The sequence below is a fragment of the Cyprinus carpio genome, chromosome B3, assembly GCF_018340385.1.
Source record: "Cyprinus carpio isolate SPL01 chromosome B3, ASM1834038v1, whole genome shotgun sequence".
NCBI classification, from domain to species: domain Eukaryota; kingdom Metazoa; phylum Chordata; class Actinopteri; order Cypriniformes; family Cyprinidae; genus Cyprinus; species Cyprinus carpio.
Window position 1 is genome coordinate 19,231,863 of NC_056599.1, and position 18,068 is coordinate 19,249,930.

General features: G+C 36.9%; 2 protein-coding genes across 4 annotated transcripts in view; one reads left to right on the forward strand and one right to left on the reverse strand.

Moving 5' to 3' along the window:
• Window positions 1–120: 120 nt before the first annotated feature.
• Window positions 121–10,285, reverse strand: snx8a (sorting nexin 8a). Of its 2 annotated transcripts, XM_019079920.2 has the most exons (13): window positions 10,130–10,285; window positions 9,092–9,219; window positions 8,772–8,901; window positions 7,621–7,811; window positions 6,079–6,199; window positions 5,614–5,750; window positions 5,344–5,424; window positions 5,055–5,215; window positions 4,552–4,681; window positions 4,406–4,474; window positions 2,709–2,858; window positions 1,401–1,550; window positions 121–1,280 (listed from the first exon to the last, which is right to left on the reverse strand). In XM_019079920.2, exons 1-13 carry the CDS (start codon window positions 10,149–10,151, stop codon window positions 1,191–1,193), a joined length of 1,560 nt encoding a protein of 519 aa, XP_018935465.2. In that variant the 5' UTR covers window positions 10,152–10,285; the 3' UTR covers window positions 121–1,190. The 2 variants fall into 2 exon arrangements, with proteins under 2 accessions (XP_018935465.2, XP_042576034.1); XM_042720100.1 differs by lacking the exon at window positions 9,092–9,219 and having other exon boundaries at window positions 10,130–10,223.
• Window positions 10,286–12,537: 2,252 nt separating this feature from the next.
• ttyh3a (tweety family member 3a) overlaps window positions 12,538–18,068 on the forward strand; it is a 54,489-nt gene continuing 48,958 nt past the window's right edge. The window contains exon 1 of one of the 2 annotated variants that reach the window (XM_042720107.1): window positions 12,538–13,444. In XM_042720107.1, the coding sequence (XP_042576041.1) occupies window positions 13,319–13,444 (126 nt within the window). In that variant the 5' untranslated portion in view covers window positions 12,538–13,318. The remainder of the gene's footprint in view (window positions 13,445–18,068) is intronic. The other variant, XM_019079901.2, reaches the window with a different exon arrangement.

Consider the following 18,068-nt stretch of genomic DNA (forward strand, 5'->3'; position numbering starts at 1 on the left):
GCCAGCAGGTGGCAGGATTGGATACATACTGGAGTACAACGACTCTTTCCATTTCTTTAATGCTTTACCCGGATTAAACATATCAAACATGTACAACTGATAATAATAAGCGCTGGTAAATTCAGTTCAATACAAGTTTATTTGCATAGCGCTTTTTCCTAAAGGGTTTTATAGGATGTTAAACAATTAAGACAATAATATGCATGATGCATGCGTTATCAATCAACAGCATCTATACAACTTCATGATAAATTGAAAGCAAATCTTTTTTTTATTATAATTATTCTTTCAGACAGTAGTATAGTTTACATAATAGCTTACTAGCAGTGAGAATTTTAGACCTTCGAGATTCAATGAATGAAAACAGGCCTTTAGCGGATAGAGCAGCTAATAAGAACTATTTCATGCTCATTGTAACTACTACTTAAGACTCTCTGAATCCAGGCTCAGGCTTAGCAACAACAAACAAAAAAACTTTCATGATTTACAGAACTGTTAAATTCATCGTGCTCATGCTGAATAGAAGTATTCATTGTTTCAAAAAATAAACTCTGACTAACTCCAGACTTACAAATAAAGATGAAATGTGAAAAATCTGCAAGCACAAGAAGTACAAGTCTTAAGAATCAAAAATAGACAACCAGACAGAAAAATCTGTCAGTTGAAACCACGAACAAGGAAGAATGTGAAGCCTTTGCAACTAATAACATCATTTCTGCACATTTCCTGTGTTTGCTAAGTATATTCATCTGACCACTGCTCTGGCTTGCCGGCTATTAGCTTCTCAGTTTAGTTCTCTATATTGCACTAAAATAGTAGGTATAGGTTATCTTTCATGAGTTACATGGTTTTGTACAATGTAAAAAGTCTCTTTCTGCTTAGCTTACATTTTAAAACAACAACATCAGCTTTGCATACATGTAGATTAAACATTAATACAGTGTTGTAGCATCTCGTTGTATTTCCTCAACTTATTCTCAACATCATTAGCCGTTTATTTTAGGCGTCAGTTTGTTCAAACTAGGAAATTAAGGGCTCTTTTCGACAGACAGATTTTAGGAACTGCCGCATAACACATTCACACATAAGTAGTTCCCCATAACTCCTGAATAGTAGTTCCTGAATGGATCCTGCTATTCAAAACAGGCTGGAGTTCATTTTCTTTCGATTCTGAAAGCACAGAAGGGAAGCTATTTTGGGCTGAGAGGCGGAGACTGTCCGTTACCGTCCCCAAAAAGACTTTTAAGCTTGGAATGAAGATCCTGCCACACCTCACCCATCTAGATCAGAGCAAAATAAGGCACAACAGCAAATATTAGAAGGCCTTGTTAGGATCAAAGTAGTAAAACTAACTTTGGCGCACATTAAAATTAATAGCTTTAACAAAAAGGTAAGCTTACCTCTTTATGTCCCTGCACCTGTGAGTTCACAAATGCCCCCAGGATGTGCGATGTAATGGGCAGGTATGTGAATATGAGCTGGCTCTCCTGGTGCAGGCAGAACAGGGAGAAGTAGTTGCGCAGCTCCATGGCCTGGATGGCATTTTCTTGCTGCCGTGAGTCAGAGATCATAGCGAGGTTACAGTGCGGTCACATCTTCCCGACCTAACCTTCATCATCATTATCATGATCACAATGAGCCACCCAGCAGTTAAAAACCACTGGATCATGACATGCTAGCTGAAATTGGACAGAAATTGTATGTGCCTCACATGATTTGGCATTGCATCAATATCACTTAAGAATGAGGGAGTGTTTCTCTTGTCCTCCAGCTGACCAGGGCCTTAACAAAATGAAACTGATAAATCAAATTTTTAAATGAGAAAATAAAATGAACATGCAAAATGGCTGCTCAACTGATCAATTAAATGATTGAATGAAAGTTTGGTCAGTGTATAAAGTTTATAGACTTAAAATGAAATGGGTTGCTAGGAATTTTTTTGGTGGCTTATAAAATATCCTCAGTGTGTGAGATGCAATGATTGTACATTAGTGGTATTAATTACTATTTTTCAATCTTTTTGAAAGACATCTCTTATACTCACCTAGGTTGAATCAAAAATGTAGTAAAAAAAAGTAATAATGTGGAATATTATTACATTTTAAAATAACAATGTTTTTAATCTAATTTCCTTCCTGTGATGGCAAAGCTGAATTTTCAGCAGTTATTACTCCAGTCGTCAGTGTCACATGATCCTTCCTTAATATTTTTGTGGGAAAGTTTAAAAGAACAGCCTTTATTTGAAATGGAAAGCTTTTTAACATTATAAATGTCTTTACTGTCACTTTTGATCAATGTACTGCATCCTTGCTGAATAAGACAAATTTACTAAACAGGGCAAATTAGCGTGAGAGCGCAATTCCATAAAAGCACTGATAAGAGGGAAAATTCTGCGGCTGATTTACTAATAATGTGCACATTAAAGAACACAGACACAACATCTCATTTCTATAATGACCAGTGCAATCTACCTAGAGCAACGCAGAATACCGTCTGCTTTAAGACATGCTTTTTAAAATAATGCTGCAAATACCAGTAAATTTGGTTTCAAGCCCTTCAGATCAATTTCACCAACTAAATTAAAAGGATGTATCAGCGCCCCTCAAGCAACTGGTCCCCACATTTCCCCTCTGGTAATGCTGCCAGACAATCTGCTGTAGCTCTTTGTGTGTGTTTGTGTGTGTGTGTGAGTGTGTGTGTGGGCTGACCTGGACGATGCGGGACTCCAGCTGTTCGACAGAAACCTGTTCTTTTGGCTGCACCGTGGCACTCAGCATTTGTCTTTTCATGACACCGTACTTCTGCAGCGCACGCTGGTGTTCGTGCAAGACCCCTTTCTCATGTCGTTCACACAAGTCCTGTATGACACCACACATACACACACATAAAAATGCCATGGCTTAGTGGTAACGTATATGTACTTTGAGCTTTGGTGCTCGTGTGGGTAACACAGGTTTGAATTAAGCTTGCAACACAAGTCTCTCTTGTCCTCTCTAGATAAACAGTGGATGAAAACAGCTAAATTACAACTTGTTTGCTATATTCCAAGACTTCTGAAGCAATGTCAAAATGATATAAAAAATACCAGTCAAAGAGTTCGTAGTAATTACTATTTTTTTTTTTTTTTATGTTTTTAAAATAAGTATCTCATGGTAATGTTTTTTAAAGTCTCTTATTAAGGCTGTATTTATTTGATCAAAAGTACAATAAAAACATAAATACTGTGGAATATTATTGCAAATTAAAATAACTGTTTTCTATTTGAATATCTGTTAAAATGTCATTTATTCCTGTAATAGTAAAGCTGATTTTTCAGCATCATTACTCCAGTCTTCAGTGTCACATGATTCTTCAGAAATCATTCTAATATGCTGATTTGCTTCTTAAAAACATTTATTATTATCAATAACAATTCTTTCGACTTGGAACTGTATTTACTGCATAATCTTTTAACAGCCCTCAAAGTCATATCTCAATTTATTTCCTCTAAATGGGCAAAAATACAAAGAATATTTTAGCTGTGGCCAAATGTTAAAGGGGTCATATGATGCTGCTAAAAAGAACATTATTTAGTTTATTTGGTGTAATGAAATGTGTTTGTGGTTTAAGGTTCAAAAAACACATTATTTTCCACATACTGACATTATTGTTTCTCCTCTATGCCCCGCCTTCTGAAACGCATCGATTTTCACAAAGCTCATCGTTCTGAAAAGCGAGGTGTGCTCTGATTGGCCAGCTATCCAGTGCGTTGTGATTGGCTGAATACCTCAAGCGTGTGACGGAAATGTTACGCCCTTTGCCGTACTGTGATGCCATGTGTCCCGGCGCGATGAGACAAAAACCATTATAAATGAGGCATTTGTTGCATCCAGTGGGGACATAATTACTGACTATAATGACTTTTACTGTGTTTTTACGCATTGCATATCATGCTGCGTAACCATAAAACCATGTCTGCATTTGTGATCGGAGAAATGACACAACAAGCGCTACTGTGCACTGCTCAAAATCTTTGTGTGAATCATCAGTGGCAAATCATTTAAACTGACTTACAGATTGTGAGTCAGAAATGCCAGACTGTACTTGCAAAGATGGAACTGCCCCACTTTATAGAAACAGACACCGGCATTGTAGGCTACTCTCACAGGAAACAGTCCTCCGCAAAATGTGCTGCACACATCTGAATATTTGGGTTGAACTGTTCTGGAACAGTGTTGAAACACAACTTAACCACTGATTTCTAGTTGTGTCCTCTTTTGGAAGGCCAAACTAAGTAGTTCTCTTTTAAGGAAACACACAGCGACTCCACAACATGGCAGCGGCGGCAACAGCGAGAATAAAAGTTTAATAAAAATAAAAGATGAAATTGCATCATATGACCCCTTTAAAGCACATAAATACTCACCCTGTATGACTGCAGCAAGTCCAGGAACAGATTCAGTTTTTCCACCACATCATCCTCCTCTCTTCTGCCCTGTATTAAATAAACTAATTAAATTCCTCTGTAGCAGTGCGCAGCCAGTTCACGTGGTATGTATGACAGCACAGTACCTGCTGGGCAGCTTTTTCAGACAGAAGTGAGAACTCAACAGAAAGCCCTTTGACCGAGCGTCTGAGAGCAGCCCAAGGACTCTTGCAGGATGCCAGGATAGGCACAGGTGACTCATCTGATCCCAAAGAACTGGAGCGGAGAGAGACCAAAGCTGAAATCTATGGCAAGTAGTCATAAACCACTGAAAAAATCTGGTATTTTCCACCTACTCAAACAGTGAATGTTACTGTACTGTACCATTGTTCATAAGAGATAATGTACAGTCAAATAGTCACCATCAAAAAATACTTTGAAGGTTTATTCATTTATATATTTTGCTGCAAGGGGTGATGTGGGTAGTTGAGGGGGGAGGGGGAATCAAAGGAGTATTGAAATAAATATGTATGTATAAATAATTAATGTAAATAATATCAATAAGTCACAGTGCTGGTGGTGGGTAGATAAAATTATGTGTTAAAAAAGTTAAAAAAAAAAAATAATAATAATTATATATATATGATACCTGAGCTCCTTCCCAAACATCAGCAGATCTGTGGCGTTCTCCTTCGAGCGCTCGGCCATCCTCTCTGCCCTGTCCCGTAACTTCTGAAGACTGCTATGGATATTTTTGATGAGCTCTCTGCTGGATGAAAACTGACTCTGGATATCTGCTGGGAGGTAATCCTGCATGAAAAATCACAATACAGACAAGCAATATTAATTACCAAATACTGCAATAAAAGAGAATATTAAGACATTCGAACATAAACATACATTTTAACATGTAAAGTAAATATAAAACTGAATCAAACCTTGGCGTGCGTTGCATATTTGCATGTCATGAACTCATCACCCAATTTTTTGCAAGCATCTCTAAGCTTAGTTTGGACATCCTGTGGGATATAAATATTGAAATCTGGAATGTCCATCAAGAATATAAAACAATTTATACATTTCTTTTTTTTAAGCCGGAACTGGCATATCGTAGCCTGCTTTTTCTTGCAGAATAAAAAAATCATAAAAATGCAATCCCATTTATCAAGAAATTCAAATCAAGTTCAGGGTTAGCATAAAATCCACACCGAGCCACTGAAGGTGAGGAATGTTTTCACAAGCTCATCCTCGGAAAAGACAGGGTGACGTGCCACAAGATTCAGAAACCTGTCCAGAGCTCTTCTCCGCCCTTCAATGAACTCTCGCTCTGACATGGAGGTCAGGACTGCAGCGGGGCCAAAGAACAGAGAAAAGATTAAACTTTTCCAGAAACAACAAAACACAGTCCTTCCGTTAATAAAACACAGTAAGGTACTTTCTGGTACTCAGTTACTATGGAAGTACAAGTTGCTGATGTCTGCACAAAAACAGAAGTAGTTTACTTTTTTTAACCTTGTCAGAGTTATGATTGCTTGTTTGGTGCATTCCCAGAAACATTGAATGTCACAGCACAGTCTAAGTGGGAAATGCACAAGACTATAATCTACAGGTTTGATTACAAATCTTTCACATGCTGAGATTTTACAGTGAATAAATGATAAATGATGCCTTACCTCCTTTCAGCGCCCTTTTGGGAGGAAGCGCCGGCACGACTCTGTAAGCGTATCTCTGAAGCAGGAGCTCATGGAAGACGTCAAAATCATTATATCGCCGATAAACTGATACTGCAAAACGCTGCAAAAGGGCACATAGTAGATAATATTATATATTATATAGATAATATTATATAATATTACAACTGTAACTGTTGCATGACTCAGCAGCAACTCGACAATGTCTTTTTGTCCAATTTTGCACTGAAGAGGTCTTTTTTTTTTTTAATTCATTAAATTTATATTTTTGTGCCAAATACAGTTTTTAACCCTCTAAACCTTTGCAAAGTCAAGCTATTTTAACCCAACTGATCAAGAAAACCGATTCCTCATAATATGAAACAGACTCACTGGTCCTTTTTTATCACACATTTATCATGGGCTGTCCACATGTGATTGGATCATTTGAGACTACAGCTAAAGTGAGCCATTTTTCAGCTACATATGGAGAGAAGCAATTTTTGTTTGTGCACCATGACACAGCAACAATGACTCAACTAATGGTTTAGGGTATAGTGGTTGGGGGGCAGCTGTGGCCTAATGGTTAGAGAGTTGGACTTGTAACCCAAAGGTCGCAGGTTCGAGTCTCGGTGCTGGCAGGAGTTGTAGGTGGGAGGGAGTGAATGAACAGTGCTCTCTTCCACCCTTGAGCAAGGCACTGAACCCCCAGTTGCTCCCTGGGTGCTGGATATATAGCTGCCCACTGCTCAGGGTGTGTGTTCACGGTGTGTTCACTTCTCACTGCTGTGTGTGTGCACTTGGATGGGTTAAATTCAGAGCACCAATTCAGAGTATGGGTTACCATACTTGGCAAATGTCACGACTTTCATAGAGTTGGAATATTTTTTTTTCTGACCAAAGACAGAAAAACTCTAAACTTGTAAACCAGGTCTTTTAAAAGAATAGTTTACTCAAAAATGAAAATTTACTAAAAAAGTACTCACCCCTCAGGCCATCCAAGGTGTAGTTGAGGTAGGTTCTTCATCAGAAAAGATTTGGAGAAATTTAACATTACATCACTTGCTCAGCAATGGATCCTCTGCAGTGAATGGGTGCCGTCAGAATTAAAGTTAAAGTCCACAAGCAATGACTCCAGTCCATCATTTAATGTCTTGTCAAGTGGACTGTTTTTGCTTGTGAAAGTGCATGATCTGTGCATATTTCTATCCTGATTCAAACAAGATGAGTTTTTCACTGGAAAAAGCAGTATTATGGATATGGGACTTATATTTTAGCCAGAAGCAGTAGTTTGAAGTTAAAAAGGTCTTGATGGATTACTTGTGGGTTATTGTCATGTCTTTATCAGCTGTTTGGACTCTCATTCTGATGGCATCCATTCACTGCAGAGGTCCCATTAGTGACCAAGTTATGAAATGCTAAATTTCTCCAAATATGTTCTGTGAAGAAACAAACTCATCTTCATCTTGAATAACTTGAGGGTGGGTGAATTAGCAAATTATTACTTTTGGGATGAAGTTTAATGCCACCTCTAAAGTCACTCACCTTAGTGGTGACCTGATACTCCACGTGTTTAAGAAACAGCCCCTTCTTCTCAGGAATGAGCTCAACTTTGATGGTGTCCTTCTTCAACAGCTCTCCCAGAGTCAAAGACAAGTTCAAAGGACTCTCCTGAACCGTCTGCATCTTCAGACTCTGAAGCTCCTTCGGCTCTCCCAGCTGCGGCTTCGGGAACTCTTAAAACATGACATATAACAGTGACTGTACTGTATTTAAAGAGGTGTGACAGCCAGATGTGACTGACTAAACATTAAATGTGGGTGATCACAGTATCATACTTAATCATTTTAAATTAGATAAAGAAGACGATTGCTTTTTTCTTTCCATCTGTGTTCCACAAGAGTCTCGTGACAGCAAATAAATAACACCGCATTACAGAGAAGTCACAAGGAATGACAAAGACCAAGAGAAAAACAATAAAATATGTTGAGCTGTGTGGCACACAACATTTTTTCTGTAAATTTCTGTGGTTGTGTTTCCAATTTAGAACTGAAAATGGGAAAAAACAACTTGACCCAGCAAAACATTGCCTCAGCAGATTCAACCCAGGACCTTTGCTTTTGTTTGGTGGAATGAAGAAGAAAAAAAATTCTTGGTCATTCCAAAGAGAGATATGCACTTGGCATGCAGTCTGCGGGAAACTTGGTCTTGCTTAGAGAAAAAAAAACAGGAAACGTCACATTTAAAGTACACAGTCAACAGTCATACTGGCAACACCTGAAATAACACAAGAGGCCTGTACTGAAGAAAAACTTTAACTCTTCAGAGCTTTTTTATGAATCATTTGTGATGAGAAACACTCAAACACACCATGTTTGGAATGTAAATAATACATGCATAACAGGGTGAGAACACTTTAGGATTCAAAAGTGCTAATTTTTCTCTTAGAAATGTTTAAAAAAAAATCTTCACATATTAAGTTCTGCTCTTGCACAAATCACTGCAAACAGATGGTGACACTGAAATGCAGCTGGAATGTAATTCACTTGTTGGGACAGCATGTAGAGGCAATTTAATATCACATGACGTGAACAAAAGACAGTTTTTATGGAGACTTAACTGGGGTTACTGACTTAAAATGACATTTGATCATGCTACACATTTACCACAGTCAGCTGAGGAACAGATATGCTTACCTTGTATGAAATTCTCCAGCAGTTTGGGACTAGGTGGTTTTCCTTGTTGAGCAAGGGCAATTAGAGCCAAGCCTTTATACAACGAGACTTTACTTATGAATCCATCACCACTGTTTACGTGTTCGGCTATCTAAAATGCAGATTAGATACCTTTCAGCCTATGCAGAATAAGTTCCACAAGAAAACCCAACAAAACCATAACATTTCCATTTGCAGCCATACATAATGTCATTAAACAAAGCTTGGAGATGTAATTCAGCTAACTATCAGCTACAGTCTTTCTAACCAATAATAACAGGTAATCTTAGTGCAAGTCTCACCTGGTTTTGAACGGTGATGGAGAGAGATGTTCTGCTGAGAACTCTCTGGAATACACTGATAGGCACTCGTTCATCAGTTCTGGAGCAGATGGCTTGATGTACTTCACGATAGTATGAAGGGACAGATCCTAAAAGACCATAACAAAGGAATTGACTTTGAATGGGTGAATGGGAGCATTTCAGTTTTGTTACAAGTGAACACACTGAAATCATCATTTTTTTCAAACAAGCTGATTGCTCCAGCACTGACAGAATATTGTAGTCGTACAATACAACTGTATTTTTTTATTGAAGAGTTCAGTAAGTTCTTGTTAGACACAAACAATGCAAGTCTAATACAAATGGAAACACATGAGAACTTCATAAAAATAACATTAAATACAAATCCCATCGCAAGCATATAGTACATTAAATTAATTTAATAGAAACACAGCTGAAATGTATTTTATTCAACATTTCCAGAGCTATTTGGAAATTAATTATGTTTTGAAATCCCATTCGAATCCAATGGCGTCGGACAAAATGGAAATATTCGCAGATAAAAATTATGTGAAAATGACAACATTCAGCCTATAAGGATTGGTGCAATTGACAGCATCCATAATCAATATAATTAACCATTCGGCTTTTCGCCAACTCCTTCACAAATCGTTAAAATGTGGTCAAAGATCTAAAATATGTAGGATATGTATAGGATATATATATTTTATGGACATATCAGCTTTCAATTATTAACCATCTTTGAGGTGTCAGTCTGGAAAACTTGAATTAACAGGTAATGTAGTCACTAAACAGGTGAAACCAGTGAAGCAACAAATATAAATAAACATTTACGCAAAAATGTAAAGCGCATAACTCGCGTAGCGACTCGTGTTGTCACTCGAGATTTTAAAACACCTTCAGAGACATTTTAAAAGTCAAGAAAAGAAATTCGCAGACAAACGTCAGTTCAAAAGTTACATAAATAAACCGCACGGCAAAACATAATCTAAAACTGTGAGATATTTCGCTTAAATGCCTGTAATCTCTATTCCTTACCTTCATTGATGTCAGCTGCCATAGTTTAGATGTCATGTGAGTGCGAGGGTACTTCCATGTGATTTCCTGCAGAAAAGAGCAGGAATGTCCCTCTCCTGAAAGTTGTAGTGATGTGGAAACACGTGTGACAGTGGGTGGAGCCTCAGGTTCAACAACAGGCTCTTTGAGGACAAGCACATCTTTATACGACACTGTAGACTGGTTTTATATGGTTAGAGTGTTTTCTAGAAGGTGATTCACTCAGAGATGTAATCTGTTAGCTAATTTAGTTTACAAGACATGGCAAAACAAAACAAATAACCACACTAAACTCACGTGTTGTATTGTAGCCTATAGATTTACCTTTCCAATAAATAAACCAGAAACAAAATAAGTAAATAGACATTGCATTGCCTTATACCTTTTGACACTTGTGTAGTTTATTGTTTATGATATGTTTTGCCTACTATATGAACTAATCCAGACAATAATGACTATGCATGAGGGGAAGAAAAATGTTACGCCATTGCAATGTGAAGGTCTGTGAAATCACTTTCCACTGTTCCTCTTTTAGCCAAAATATTTTTTCTGTTGAAGTCAAAACAAGATACCCTGGACTAAATCCAAATTAAGTTTGGGGAACTGAAAACAATAGTCATGAAGTGTTTATTAGTTATAAATTATTGAGATTAAATTATATGTACTTTTTTTTCTGACCAAGAAAAGTTTTAAGATATTTGAATGCATCAGTGAATACATGATAAAAATAATAATAATAATTAATTAATTATAATATAAATAATATATATATATATATATATATTATATATATATATTTATATATTATATATATATATTTCCAGTAAGGTGTGACTGCTCAGCATTTTGTTGACTAATTACCATATTGGCTCTGTGAAGCTTAAATGCCAAAGATCAAAATGACTTGCACATCTTAGCTCATGCAAATGCATTAATGCCAGTGCCAGTGGAATGAAACTGAAAAGGCATGCTGTTTATTACCAAATCTACTAATCTAGACAGGTACCAGTTTTTGGTTATGGCACTAAAATGATGCTAATGTGTAAGTTCTTTCACAAAGTAAGTTAAGCAGTCTATTTATCTTGACAGATTTAAGAGATGTATATAAAAGAGTTTATATATTCTCAATCTGTACATTCTAAGTTTGATATATATCTAGAATCACTGGATGCTGTTTGTGTTTGTGTGTGTGTGTGTGTGTGTTTGTGTGTGTGTGTGTGTGAGAGAGAGAGAGAGTATATCTGAAGGGCCAAACATTAATCATTACTTTGATGATGATGTACATTGCCATTAACCATCTAAAATTTAACCCACTCCAATTGGACTTTTGTTTCTCCATTCTGGCATATATCTTTATGTATTTTTTATTCTTTGGTGTATAAAAAATGCATGTTCTATTCAGCATAATAGCAGAAACCATCACCCAGTTTTAGGTTTCATTTAGACTTGTTTTGAGAGTGTGTTGACTATCTTGCAGGCGTAAAGACAGAATTCAGATATTTATAGTGCTGGGTAACAAACCAGCAAACCCAAACTTGCTTAGGTTTGAATTCCTTAAGCTTTTGATCAAAGTTCATTTTTGTGGTAGTTTCTACCTGACCACATGCATTGAGGGGGTCAGGTTCAATCTGATAAAAGTACACTATATCAGGTCTTTCTTTCAGACAGTTGCAGTTTTGTGAAAAATTTTGGCTTGGCTGAAAAAAAAAGTGCATTCATTTTTAATTCCCCAAAATGCTTTCAACATAATGTTGTATCAGCATAATATTTTCCATCAGCTTAATTTGTTGTAGCCTAGTAAATTGTGTTTTTAAAGTCTCAATTCAATCTTCTTCATTAGAAATTAAATTCAAAGTCCTTAAAAAAGTGTAAGGAACTTTTTTAATAAAAATAAATTAAAAAAAGTGTAGTTACAGTGTAGTTTTTTCACTGTGAAAAAAACCGGTACATTTAATTTGATTTTGTTTTTTAATACATTTTATAAATGGATTTTTGTTACCCCAAAAAAATTGTCTATGAAAAACCATCACATTTTTGCCTATAAAATTAATACAACTCATTTGATTGCATTTTTATTCAATTTTATAAATAATTTAATTCTTATACATTACATGTATATTTTATTAAATGATACATTTTCCAGTAATCCGCATTCATTTTATATTTTTTATCATGTTACCTTTAATAAAACTCAAAGGAATATGTGTAAAAAAAAAAATCAACCAGCTGGTAAGCGATATAAAAGTATAACCAGCCTCCCTTTTCAAAAAGACAATTTTTCAAAATGAAAAAAAAAAATATTTAATAGGTGTGAAGTATGTGTAGTATTGTGTCTGAGCACTAGATGTCAGCATTCTCAACAGTTGTCTCGTGCCCTGATAAGACTTCACAATCTCAACGTGAGTTTGTTTCGCTGGCATCGGGCTCGTTGCTTGATTGCTGTTCACTCACTCACATTGGATTAGAGTTCATCTCACCGAGTTTTGTCGACGGGGAGGAGTCGCGTGGCGCCCAATAACCCACACACGGACATCTCGACTTCACAAACACCTTCCCCGGTCATTTAGGACTAATAAGGACAAAAGGACGGAGGAGTTTCACCGTGGGAATGACGGAGCCGCAGACAAACGCTTGGCACTAATCTCGGCCAATGACTGACACATAAAGCAATCTTATAACTGGCTGGCGTTGAGAGCAGCCCGAGGACCGAGGCTTGCGTCTCGAAAGGATTCAGCTCTGAATGCTTGCATATCTCAGGGTATATTGTGTGCATGCGTGTAGTTTTAATGTAACGTTAGCTATCCAAACAATAGGCAGTTTGAAGAGGGGAAGTAGAAGCTTGTAATACACGCTTATCTTGTAGGCATAGGAAAGCTGAACTCCTGTTTTATACAGCTGGACGATTCTGAAGCGTTTTAAATAATTAGCTCTTTACCGAGCCACCTTGAATGATTAAACCCCTCGTTTTACTTAACAAGTAGCTTTCGGTTTCTCTCCAGGGACTGCAGGCGCTTGTTAGTCGTTTTTAGCTCCATATCTCTACGGATTTTCCCGGGAAGAGCAGCTTTCTGTGTGACTTTTTAGTCTAATGATATTGTTTAAGCACTGGCAGAAGTTTTAAAGCTCCTGCTTTAGTTTCTCTCGGCTCGGAGTGTTATTGTCATAAAGATTATGGCAGCCGTTGTGAATTACTCTCCTCCGTGGTGGGTTAACCTTCTCCACAGACTGCCTCACTTTAATCTGCAATTTGAACAAACCAGCAGTGATTTTCGACCGGAGGACTCGTCATACCAGCAGGTAAGCCCATGCATTACAGTAACACTGCTACTGTTTGATACAGCAACATGTGTAGATGAAATGCTGTTGTGTAATATGAAATGGTTAGTGTTGAAAACCATTCTAGGCAATATCACACACAGTGCTGTTATTCTGCATATAGGCACAGCTGTAGGCTGGTAGTAGCAGTCATGCTGATATTCAGTATATAACAAGACTAAGGTTTGTTTGAATTAAGTGATTTATTTTGTTTAACCTTTGTTTGAGACATATATTGACCCAGTTAGATCACGTATTTCTTCTCAGCCAACTAAATTAGTTACAAAAGTAGCCAAAGCATCAAGGGTTGCTTGTCAGTTGTCGCCTTGCAAAGCTGGACTGGAGTAGCCTATATGACTGGAACAAAGCAATATTCCTCCTTTTGGTCAAAGAGTTCTATAATCATTCCAGATTTTCCATTTTATTTCCAGAACAGTAGTGAACATTGCGTTCAAGTCATGTTGAAAAAGTTGTATTTATGGGGACATTCTAAAATGCTTATTGTGGCTTAAAGGGATAGTTCACCCAAAAATGAAAATTCTGTCATTAATTACATTAGCTTCATGTTGTTCCAAAACGCAAGACCTGCATCCATCTTCAGAACACAAATTAAGAAATTTTTGACTAAATCCAAGCGCTTGCTGACCCATTCATAGACAGCAACATAACTTCTACAGTCAAGGCCCAGAAAGGTAGTATGGACATCAAGCTACGAGAATACTTCTTGTGCGCAAAGAAAACAATAATAATGACTTTATACAACAATTTCTTCTCTTACATGTCAGTCTTCAATGCGTGTTCATAAAAGTACCACAATGTGCAAAAACTAGTCCTGTAGCTTCATAAAATTGCTGTTGAACTACTGTCACAGAGTTCCAAATACTATACTGTCGGTATATCGCGACACCCCTAATCAGTATACATACATTAGTAATAAAGCATACTCTGTGCAACGTACAAGCATCCATTTGTAAATACGAACTGCCCTGGAGGACTGAAACACACTAATAAACACATACATACCTCTTTGTCTAATGAGTTAGAGCACTAGAACAAACTGTTAATTTTAGTTCAATAGTTAGTAAGAGCATATCTCTTAAAGGGGTCATATGATGCAATTTCCATTTTTTCCTTTCTCTTTGGAGGGTTACAAGCTCTTGGTGCATAAAGAAGATCTGTAAAGTTGCAAAGACTAAAGTCTCAAATCCAAAGAGATATTCTTTATAAAAGTTGAGACTCGTCCACGCCCTCCTGAAACGGCTCGTTTAAACATGCCCCCACATGTCTACGTCACAATGTGGGAAGATTTGCATCGCCCAAATTTTCACGCAAAGAAAGAAGGTGTAACTTTTATTCTCGCTGTAGTATTGTTGTTGCCACCATTTCGTGGAGACGCTGTGTTTCGTTGTGAAAGTGAAACTACTTTGTTTGGCCTCCCAAAAGAGGATGATATCTTCTTCGTCATGCCTAGAGCTGATCTGTGCTGGTCGCTGAGGAAGTCTGGTGCTTCTGACTTACAGCCTGTAAGTACATTTTTTTATATTTAAAGAATTTGCCACTGATGATTCAAACGCGAGTTTTGAGCAGTGTGTAGAGTAGCGCTTTTTTGTTGTTACTCCGATCATAAATGCAGACATGGTTTTATGTTTACGCAGCGCGATACACAACACATAAAAATACAGTATAAGTCATTATAATCAGTAACTATGTCCCCACTGGATGCAACAAATCCCTCGTCGTACCGGGACACATGGAAATACAGTATGGTAAGGGGTGTAACATTTCCGTCACACGCTTGAGGTATTCAGGCAATCACAACGCACTGGATAGCTGGTCAATCAGCGTATATCTCGCTTTTCAGAACGATGAGCTTTGTAAAAAACGACGCGTTTCAGGAGGCGGGGCATAGAGGAGCAACAATAATGTACAGTATGTGGAAAATGTTTTTTTGACCCTAAAATCAAATAAACACATTGCATTGCACCAAATTCACACCAAATATGACCCCTTTAAAGAGATTATGCAGATCATTTTTTTTCTTTTTTTTTTTTTATGTGCACATTTGTGTGTGCCATTAAATGGCAATAACTATAATTCAATCATTACTATGAATTCATTATTGTTATTAAGCCTTGCATCTCTCTAATGCTGAACCCACCCAGGCGTGGCTGGTAAAGGTAAAGTAGGCTTCTGAGCACCCTTTCAACTACTTGGCTGTAGCCTTTCATCATAGAGACAACAGATGGCCTAAAGACAAGCCAGGAGTGCCATAAGCCTGGTGACAATACCTCTAATCAAAGCTCCTCAAATCAAGTTCGGCCTTCACTGTTGTTCGCTTTATGGAGTGTTGGGTGAAACCAGCTGGTAATTTGGAATTCACACGTAAAGAACTCGTAATTGTGCTTGACCATCACCATAAACCCGAGAAAATGGCAAGTTTTAAATGACAAATTTGGTAATTTTAATAAAATTGAGAAGTCCGATGGTACAGGATGGTTCCAGAACTGTAGGAACATAATCATAATGATTTGTTGCACCTATAGGGTTATTCAAGGTTGTCTGTGCACATATAATGATTTGATTGTCTTGTAGATGGTCCGTGTATTGGATCAAGGTGCTTCCTTAGACAGTTTTACCTTTGTGCATCCACTAAATATCACCTCACCACTATTTAATGAATTGCAACAAAATGTAAGTCTAAATGTTTTTAGCTGCTGTATATGTTCACATGATGATGAGAATCACTTCTCTTTCAGCAAGAAGTGTAGAGGAAATAGTTCAAGGCAAGAATGAGTGGATTAATTTACAAACAGCAGTTGCAACCTGGCAGCCTTATAGTTGCTGGAAATCATGCAAGCACATGCTCGAGATGTAAAAGAGATGTAGAAGTTGCTCGAGAAAGCAGCTGAGATGGAGAGCAGAGGTGAAGGCAGAGAATTCAGTGCTTCTGGGTCATAAAGCCCAGGATAGACTGTCAGCTGTTTGAAAAACGTTTTTCTGGGGATTTTTCGAAGCATCAGCAATGGAAGAATGTCTTAAAACAGCGTGGCAGAAACAAGCTAAAGCACATGAGAAAGCAATTTTCTGTTTTTACAGTTGTGTTTAGGGATCTAACCTCTTCTTGTCAGATGCCATTGACATCAGGTGCATATAGAATTACAGACAGCTGTACTTAATGTCTAGAAGCTCCTCTGCATGGCTGAAGAGGAAGGCCTAAGTCCTAAACAACAGTTTTTACTATATCATTTTTAAAGTAAAGAGTACACTTTCCAGCATCAAGTAGTCACGAATTCTTTAGTAAATAATTAAATAATGAATTAGTAAATAATTAAAATGTGACATTTTTGTATTTTTAATATAGAGGAAAATCAAAATTATTAGTTAAAGAACATTATCAGATTTCTCAGATATAGTACCGACACTGATTATATTACAGTTTATGGCTAAAATTTTGAAGAAAAAAATATTTTGATTTTCTACATTTATCATACAAAAATAAAATAAAATGCACAGGATGCTTGAGCAGATTGTATTAGCAGCCTGATCTGTGTAGCATTTGTCTTTGAGTCAAAGTGCACATATAGTGAATGATAACAGACTGCACAGCTGAGGATGGGGGGTGGGGGGTAAGAGAGAAAGAGGGGGAGAGAGGACACCTGCTGTCCATTGAATGGCGCTTGTTCACAGGATTGGAATTAACTAGAGATGTCATCTCACTTGGCCACTAGTTAGAGGTTAAGCTCACTCCTGATGTCTCAGCTGGGGTTTTCTTGATGCGCTTATCTGTGAACTTTGTCCTACTTTTAATTTTAGCTTAATATTTTAATTTTGATGGTCTGTTTCCATAAAAAAAAAGAACAAAGGCAGCCTTGCTTTAGCACAGAATCATTATTTATTGATGCCGCTGCCTAAATATTCAGTTGTTGGGGACTGCTTGTAGCGTGGAGTGAGATGACAGGTTATTAATGTTGCTCAGCACAGTAGAAATGTGCAGTCAAGAAATGTGAAGTTGCCCAGCTAATGCATGTACTAAAGAAAGTTTTTGGGTAATGAGTTTACCTTTAGCACAGGAGTTACTGCCCTTAAAGTGGTGTGTGTCAGTGAAATTTCATTGTTTATAATATTTTAACCAAACATATTTGTTTATCCTACAGATAAGGAATGATACCATTCAGAAGTTTATGGTCTGTAAGATGATTATTATTATTATTATTATTATTTATTAAATGTGAAGGGTCACCAATGCAGCTTCTGTTTGAATAAAACTATCTACAGCAAAAACAGTAATATAATGAAATATTATTACAATTTAAAATAATTATCTATATTTTAATTTAATTTAAATTATAATTTACTCCTGTGATAATAAAACTGATTTTTTTTAGCATCATCAAGGGGGTGGGGGGGGGGGATTCCTTGATAAATAATGTTCAAAAGAATAGAAATAGATTTTTTCTTATTGACCCTAAATTTTGATTGGTGTTGTACATCAAATTATTTTAAAACTCCATAATATTTAGAGATTAAAACAATCAATAACATTGATGATAGAAGTGATTTTAAGCATCACAACATTAATGTGTACAGTATGAAAAATGGATATTAG

What these genes read in the sequence shown, in the direction of transcription:
- snx8a (XM_019079920.2), bottom strand. Translation starts at nt 10,151, where the DNA reads ATGGCAGCTGACATCAATGAAG. An exon ending in AGTATCAGGTCACCACTAAG is followed by an intron (nt 6,200 to 7,620) that starts GTGAGTGACTTT and finishes GCCCTTTTGCAG; the next exon opens with CGTTTTGCAGTATCAGTTTA. An exon ending in CTGAAAAAGCTGCCCAGCAG is followed by an intron (nt 4,475 to 4,551) that starts GTACTGTGCTGT and finishes TATTTAATACAG; the next exon opens with GGCAGAAGAGAGGAGGATGA.